Source organism: Protopterus annectens, chromosome 2.part2 (assembly GCF_019279795.1).
Source record: "Protopterus annectens isolate FY-2018-M chromosome 2.part2, PAN1.0, whole genome shotgun sequence".
NCBI classification, from domain to species: Eukaryota; Metazoa; Chordata; order Ceratodontiformes; family Protopteridae; genus Protopterus; species Protopterus annectens.
The window spans coordinates 686,781,628-686,790,744 of record NC_056730.1 but is presented as its reverse complement, the minus strand read 5'-3'; the positions used below and the strand labels follow the sequence as shown (position 1 = coordinate 686,790,744).

Below are 9,117 nucleotides of genomic sequence, written 5' to 3'. Positions count from 1 at the left end.
CTGTGACTAATGGGTCTTACAACTGAAAGTTTAAAGATATCGGAGTGTTCATCCTCCTTAATGGATAGTGCTGTATAATGGACAATACAGTGAAAACACTGAACAGATTGTAGAGGGTGCCACCCCCATTTTGTTACATTTGTCAGGAAAAGCTCAATCTTAAGGACACAGCTGAGGAAGCAGGAAGTAGAAGGGTTCAGTTGTCCATTACAGTCGTGTAACATTCAGCCCCTTTACTCCTGAAATGTATGTATGAAGTAGCCCCTGTTCTGCTTACATAAGTTAGTGCTAGGGTATGTTAAGAGTTACAGTGATAAAAGTTTAAAAATTTGAGAAAAATAATCAGTCTACAAAATTAATCGCAGGAGATGATGAACTCACGTGTACCTGCATGAATGCCAGCATTCTCAGAGACAGACTAAACAAAGCATACTTGTATAACAATCCTAAATTAATGCTAAGTATTAAACAGTGTAAATATGCATATTACATTTGGGAGGGAGAATATCAGTATTTCTCTAATTATTCATTGTCTTCTAAAGCTTCTGGTAATCTTTAAATATTAGCAGAAACTAGTAAGAAGAATTAAATTTAAAACCAAACTGCTTCTGAGAAAAAGGGATGCTTGTGTTCCTGATGCAGTGAACAGGGACGGCACTTGGACCCAGCAGGAGGTGTGTCACACTGTCCCTTCCCCTTAGCATGCTCTAATGTAAAAGACAGTTTCACTTTGGCTGTGGTTCTTTAAAAAGTGTTTCATGTGTCAAGATGGTGATGATTGGGTGAGAGGAAAAGGCAGAAACCACCGTCATGGCAACAAAAAGGGTCTTCCACCTCCAGCCATGTGGTAAGAGCAATTGACAGCAGGAAGGGTTGTATGTTGGGGAGTGGGGATATAATGAATGTCTGCAAATGGTCAGATGGGATTTTTAAGTTGTTTTTGTAAGTTCTTGAGCTGATTTTACAAAACAAGACCACTGCAGAATCAGTTAGTGATGTTTACACTTAATTTACAGGCTTCTCATGCTAAACCATAGTTAAGTTTCCTATTTAGTACAGTGCAAAAAGTAATCTGTGTATCTGTTTAAATTAAGAGAAAAAAAGCGCTTGTATTTCAAGATTATTTGCAATCAGGATGTTCTTCCTAGTACTTAAAAGTATGCACTGAGGAAGCATGACTTTACCTTATAGGCAAAATGCAAGTTATGTCATCAGCAGTAGAAGGTATTTTAACAATGCACTACCTGTAGTGATCACTGCAAAACAGTATTTTATAGTAATTTATAACAGCAGGGTGGGAATCCTGATTTAAGCCTTGTTTTGCTCTGGTGTTTGTAACCACTTCATGATTTTTTTTTTTTTTTTGGAGGGGAGGGGTTATTATTTTGAAGAACTGCTAGAGGAGTGTTTATTCTGAAAACTACGGAAACAGCTCATAAATGCAGTATCCCCTTTCTTTAGAACTGAAACTTATGTTAGTGTAAACTGTGGGTGAACAGTGTGCATTGTGTTCATATACCATCTGAGACAAATTTGCAGCACGCTGTTTAAACTACTTTGTAAGGCACTGAGATCTGCTTCATTATTTAAATATGCTCTGTGGCGAGATACATATTGAAAGAAAATGAGTAGGAAAAATAATTACTTCAGCAACAGTAAATGATACATGGAAACTAATTCTAATTGTAAGTTATATGTATGTATATGTGCCCTAATCAGATTTGCATAAACATGCAGGACTCTGTAGGTTGTGTACATTACTATACTTACGTTATATTGTTATCTCTGTGGTGTAAATCCACCAGATCTGTTGAATACTGCCTAAGAGTTTACAGAACTAGCAGTATTATTTTTTCTGAGTTAAAAAAAAAAAAAAACAGCCAGATGTAACAGGATGTTGGTCAGAGAAAGACTGCAGAGACAGTTCAAACAACTGTCCTCCTGCTGTACAGATACTATCTGCACCTGCATGTGCACTTGACAGGGTAAGTTTCGCAATTATTTAAGGCTTTGGTATGTTATATAGGTGATATATTAACTAACATTAAACTGGCAACAGTGTACATTTGCTATATGATTATTTTTACTACCTTTAGTCTAATGCGAAATAAAAAACGCAAAAAATGCATTAACATTATACTTCTCGCTGGCACATTTTCATGCTTTTTATTCTTTTTAAGCAGCTTTTATATCTGTCCAGTGCTTTATTTTGAGTATCAACAGGGGAAAGAGGAATTTCTTGTAGAACATTTTTTCCTTTTGAAAATAAAATTAGATGATAGTGAATAACTGTAGTAGCGTTTAGGTTTAAGGAGACTGTACCATTCAAGTGTATGTACTTCAAGTAACTGCCTCTCATTTTACCCACTTCATCTTGTCTATTATGACATTCATAACAGCCCCTTCTACTTGCAGAGCTGAAAGCTTTCTTGAGATGCACTATGTTTTGTAGATCGAAGTGATAAATAGCAAAATAAATTCTATGTCCGTTCCTACTAATAAGAGTCCGCAGCATAACCTTCTGAGATCTTTCATGATTATATCCCATGCAGATCCTCTTCCCTGGGTGCATCATACAGCAGGCTCATTACCAGATGCTTGACTCCTGTGTTGTTAAGAGAAAGAAGTGGCTGCTGGAGAATATCCTGTGGGAAAGCAAGATGTGCAGCAAGTCTCCAGTGGCCTAATACATAGCTAGACAGATACGCTGCACGGCTGCTGTCTTTTATTCTGATAGCTTCTTTCTCCTTTCACAGTTTCAGATTAAATATGAATCCATTTATGGTGTAACTCCCTCTTTGCATACATTTGCATGTGTGCACACACACACACACACACACACACACACACACACACACACACACACACACACACACACACACACACACACACACACACACTTGCATCTATCTTTGGGTAAAAAAACCCAGGAAGCATGGCCTTGATACTGTTTTAGCTATCCTTTGCATTGTTGAACTGGAGCTGATAGAGGTCCATAACCTAACTGTAGAGAAAGAGGTATTCTGAGTAAGGAAGGAAGGAAGCCCTGAGCCTGAGACAGTGTTTAGCAAAACTAGGAAGTGAAAGCAAATCCAGCACTAGATGATATTATAGCAATGTGAAAATATCAGCTCATCATGATGATTTGCCTCAGTCCTCTTTCTATTGTGAAAGATGTTCAAATTTCAAATCCATAAATAATTGAATATTTTAGTGTACCATGGATTCAGAAAGACAGCTAACTTAAAGCATTGATGCTGCCGGCATTAGATGGGTGTCCATGAAATGTACCTGCATCATACAAAATGACTAGCACATATTGTCTTCCTTAAAGTAATTATGTTAAAACCTCAGTGATGGTATAATGACAGATGTATGTACACCGAACCAAATGCTGGAAAATTAAATCACATTATACTTCTGTAATTCTGCATTGACAGAAATGGAAAGACTCTGCCTGATTTTTACCTGTAAGTGTTGTTGAGAAAGTCAGATATGACTGTCCTGTCCTTGTGTGTGCCCTGTTCCTGTTTGCATGTATACTGTCACAGCTGCTTCCTTGACTCCTCATCTCTTCCGGGGTGATGCTTCTTTAAGAATCAGTTCTAAAGGTACCAGCAGAATGAAGTGGAGAAGCTTTTCATATTTACAATCTCAATGAGCTATCTGTAGTTTTGATTTCTTAATTTGAAATTTACATGCTAGCGATAGCTGACTATATATGTTAACAGCTATGTTTTAAAATGACCAGATATGGAACATCTCTGCATGGAGGGAAACATTGCAGGTTCTTGTAATTTCAAAGTCAGGTGCATTCATTTTTGACAGCTAGGCATGTTATATCATTCTGATGGTATCAGCTATGTGGAAACATATTTGAACATCATTCTTATTAGCACAGCAGTATCCTATCTAGCTATACATGGTTTTTAACGAATAAAATAACCAGTATAATTTAATACGGCTCATGGAATGGCATAGCAACTACACAGTCAGGGGATTTAATGCATTTGATATGCTTGTTTATGCTTTACTTATGTTTATTATTCAGGAACATAGACAAAGTCACTGTAGTAAGTTAATACATTTAGACAGATTTCTGTGCATGCTGTTTGAGTGCATAATGTCTGCTAATTAGATGTATAGTTTTATGTCTTCAGTCTGAAATTCTTTGTATCATATCTTTCTTTTTTCACACTGCCTTATGTACAATGTAATGCAAAATATTATTACAATGTAATTTTAATGTTTCCATCAAAGTAACAGATAAAAAGGAGCTTGTTGGTCCACCCTGCTCACCTTAAGCAATAAATGATAAACAAAATAAATACAAATAAATAAAATAAACAGATAGCTAGATATAAATAGATGGATATATAGATAGATAGATAGCTAGATATATAGATAGATAGGCAAATAGGCAGGTAAGCAGAAAGGCAGATAAAATAATAAAAGTAAATAAATGGCATCACAAAAAACTAAGAAGATGGATGCTTCATCTGTGACAACTTAGACACTGTCATTACAGAATAAGAACATAAGAGTTTTAAACATGGCTTACCTACTTCTTTAGACTACCAATGTTAAAGTGACAGTTGCTCACACATAATATCTAGCTTTCCTATTTGCCCCTGTTTTGTTGCTCACTTTTCAGTAGAGTGAGGCTCTAAGCACTTATATATTCGTGAGCTGTAGGATAGTCAAGGCTGGTGCGCCATGGCAAAAGTGCGAGGTTGGTGTTACATTGTTCTTTCTCAGGGAATCAGCAGCTTTGGCATGTGAAAAATAAAAAAAGTTTGGAGAGGTGGGAAAAGAAGCCAACTCGAAGGGATAAGGCCCACTGCAAACAGTGCTTTTTGTGTGTCATGTTACCTTCTAAAATGCTATGAGTGCTACAGTTCATTGTGTGATCTGTTCATTGGTTGTCAAGAACTTTGCTGATAAAAGGTAGCTATTATAAGCATCTTTGTATAACAGAGTTTGATTTGTCATAGGTGTTATAGTTTGTTGGTAGGTTGTACATTTTAGAGAAAATGGAAAAGGTGAGTTGTATTTATAACAATTATTCCTCTTCTCCAATTCTATAAGGCTTTGGAGGTAGTATATATATAGATATATGGGTCTACTTCATATGATTAAAAACTAAAAATATTGAATTTCATTTGACTGAGACTACAGTACTTAACTTTAAAAATACTGAATTTTAAGCCATAGACATGCATACTTACAACAGCAATGACTAAATCTTACCAAAACTTAAAAATTACTTACTTACCCTCTTAAGAGAAACCTGACAATATAAAACCAAAGTAGGTGGAGGTTGTGCTCCCCACACCCCCAACTATATGTACTAACTCCAGGATCGCACTACAGTGGGATAAAGGGCATGTACCTTTTATTTACTTTACAGCACTGTACACACTAAAACTACTACCATAAGCGCATGAAATGTCTGCCATATTACTTTAAATACATTCCATAAAAAGTGTAAAGAGACATACTTCTGTTTAGAAACACTACACCACTACTTTCTATGTTACTATCAGTATTTTAACAGTCAGCACTTGAAGTTACAGTATTTTTTTTTATCACAAGCAGTCACAGGTGAAGGGAAACATATATAACGTCTATGGCTTAAAATTCATTATTTTGAAATTCGGCATTGTAAGCTTTCAGCATAATAAGACATAGTCAAATGAGTTTTCAATATTTTGAAAATTAGGTATTGTGGTATCAGTAAAATGAATTTCAGTATTTTGAGTTTTCAGTCATGTGAAGTAGACCCATATATATATATATATATATATATATATATATATATATATATATGGATCTAGGACTTTTGATCGAAAGATCAAAAGTCTGAATGCATTACGGGCAAACATACTTAAGCGAAAGTGCTTTTCACCGAAGAAGCACTTTCACGTATGTATGCCTGTTGCGGAGGTCATACTACGGTACGGATAAGGGAAAATTCCCTTTTCCCCACTGTAGTGCGATCTCGGGAGAGAATATTTAAGTGGGGGGTGTGGGAGGCATAGCCCCACACATGGAGGGGTGCAGGGGGGCTTGCCCCCCTGCAAAAACATTAATTTAGTGGGTTTTTTTTGTTGTTGAACACACTTTAATGAAAGAGCTTTTTCGATGCAAATGCTTTCGTTAAAGTGTGTTCGGTGGGAATGGATTCAGACTTTTGATCTTTCGATCAAAAGTCCTAGATCCATATATAGATATATATATATATATATATATATATATATATATATATATATATATATATATATATATATTTAGATAGATAGACATATATATGTAGATATAGATATATATAAAGGATCAAGGTGTTGAGACAAGTGTCCCACACAGGTGACAAAATGGAATACAGCCACTGTACAATTGACAGTTTCTAGTGTTTTGTGCTAAGAACCATAATTTATTATGATTATGATTTCATGTTGTTTACATGTTATAGTTACAATGTTTTGTGTTTCAATTAAGGGAAGTGCAGTGTTTCATACTAAATTCACAATGACAAGCTGTAGTGCATGGATTGCAAGGATGAGAATATTTGAGTTGGCATTTATGAGTTGTTGTAACTAAGTTACCAAGATGCAAATTCAGGTTAGGAAGCAGAATTAGATACTTAAAAATATTTCAGACTATGTGAAGGCTAACCATCATGCTCCTTGGTGGGTAACCCATACCTCTCAACTTCTTTGCTCAAGAATTTTAGGCAAAGCTAAAAATTGGGGGAAAAGGCAAATAATAATAATAATAGAACAGGTTTTGCATCAACAGGCATTTTCTGAACAATAATTAGCATAAAACTCTAGTGTCTGGCATTACTGACTAATCGCTACCTACAGTGATTTACCAGAACATTAAAACCCGTAAGAAAAATCTAAAATTTTAGAATGACAGGATGAAAATATGAAGCAAAATAGTGTATATAGGATGTTAGTGTATTTTTTGTTGTAACACTGAAAATTCTTTTCATACATTATGTACCTAACTATGTCTGAATTGTTAAAAAATGATGATTGTACCGTATCTTGCATAGTGACTGGATATTGTAACATGCATACAATACAAAAGAAGAAGAAAAATTTAATTATTTGAAAAAAAACATGAAGCAAATTCAGGGACAGCTATGAGATGTGGCATAGCCACTTAATAAAACTGAGGGGTGATACAAGTTTACCATTGTGAAAACTTAGTTTAGATGAGATATTTTGGTACTCTTATTTCATATATGCCCTTTAAACCATGTAGTATTATAGGTTCATAGGCTCATAGGTGTTTACTAGGCTATCGACCACAAGGGCCTTTTTAAGCCTAACCATGCATCCCAAATCTCTAACAAGCTTTGATACCCTTGATGGGTGTAAGCAGGGGTTTGGGAGATGAAACATTTACAGGCAGGGGCCTAGGAGTATGAACCATTTACAGGTTGCCTGTGTCCATTAGAGACATAGGTGCCAAACCAGGAATGAATTTCCTGTTCCCCATCCAATTGTCCAACTTGCACTTGAATTGGTTTAGGGAGGAACTTTGCTTTACATGGATGGGGAGCCTGTTCAATAAACAGGGTAGTCTCTGGTATGCATATATCCATCAGGTCCTAATTATATCACAGGCAAGATTTAAGTCTTTAATCGTAGTGCTGTTTGTTTTGTGGATATGCAGGAGGTCCATCAGAGTGGGATCTGACACTGTCCTGGAAGCCAGGCATAGATCTCCCCTCAAAAGCATGTAGGAGACAGAATACAGGAATAGGGCATTGAGGCGGTGTCTGAAGGACATTTTACTTATGCCCCATATCCTTTTAGTGAGAAATGTCTGTGGATGTTCCAGTTGTTGGATATGCCTGGCTAGGTACATACCAAAGTGGGCACTGTACTCAATAAATGCCAAATATAGTGGAACAATGACTTCCTTGGACTTAGGTTCATAGGTTCATAGGTTGGTACTAGGCTATCAGCCCTAGGGCCTATACAAGCCTAGCCATAGCAATTCCCTGGCTATTTCTTCCCACACTATTTACTTCCCTGGACCCCTGATGCCATACCTTTGTTTATAAGTTGTGCAACATAGAATGATTTCCTCACTACTGTAGACACGTGATGGTCAAATATTAGATTATTATTCTATGTGTGTCCTTAAGTCCCTGATTACTGGGTCAATTTTAAGGGGTGTGTTGTCAATATGGCAGTTACCAGGGGTGGGTGACTTCCCACAGGATGCTTTTTTGCATTTTTCAGCATTAAGTTTTAGTCCATGGCTCTGACACCAGTTGTTTGTTTGTGCCAGTCCCTCCTGGAGAACATTTGTGTCAGAGTGGAATTCAGTGACAGATCCTAATTTGCAATTATCTGGAAATGTAGTCAGTCAGAGACCACTGACGTTGGCCTTGACTTCTGAGAAGTAAATGCCAAAAAGGAGAGGTTCAAGGACTGATCCCTGAAGGACTTCACTTGTGACTGGCCTCTTTGTAGAGGTGGACTCCCCATTTCTAACCTGGGTTCTGTCTGTGAGCCAGTTGGCTATCCATCAGGTGACATGCGATTTTGTACATAACCTCTTGAGTTCATCAGCAATGCCCAAGTGGGGTATTGTGTCAAATGTATTGGCCAGGTCAAGCCAGGCAATGTGAACCGTTTTTCCTCATCCATTGCTTTGGTTACCTTCTCAAAGAAATCCAGCAGGTTGAGTAGACATGATCTACCCTTGTCGAAACCAGACTGGGTTGGATCCAGTGTCTGGAGGTTTACTACATTGCTATTGATTATCTCCATGATAATTCTTTCCATAGATTTACGTATAAGACTAGTGAGATTTATGGATCTGCAGTTTCCAGTGTCTGTAGATGGCCCACCTTTGAGCAGAGGGATGATTGTTTCTGTTCTCCATTCATGAGGCACGAAGCCTGCTTGGAGGCTACAGTTAAATAGTAATTCCAGAGGCCCAGATAAGTCATGTTTTTTGCTATTTAGAAGGCATCCTGGGATATGGTCTGGGCCCATTGATGCAGTGTTTGTGGTCTCAGAGAGAGCATTAAGAACCTGTTCCCTAGTGATAGTAGGGGGAGTTATATTTGATGGTATTTCCTGAGGGAAT

The 9,117-nt window shown here is 37.0% G+C and overlaps 1 protein-coding gene across 3 annotated transcripts in view; it reads left to right on the top strand.

Moving 5' to 3' along the window:
- Positions 1 to 734: 734 nt before the first annotated feature.
- Positions 735 to 9,117, top strand: part of SLC4A11 (solute carrier family 4 member 11) — a 1,277,001-nt gene continuing 1,268,618 nt past the window's right edge. The window contains exon 1 of one of the 3 annotated variants that reach the window (XM_044064085.1): positions 735 to 847. In XM_044064085.1, the coding sequence (XP_043920020.1) occupies positions 811 to 847 (37 nt within the window). In that variant the 5' untranslated portion in view covers positions 735 to 810. Of the gene's footprint in view, positions 848 to 1,586; positions 1,686 to 1,966; positions 1,986 to 9,117 lie in introns of those variants that run through there. The other 2 variants (XM_044064086.1, XM_044064087.1) reach the window with 2 other exon arrangements.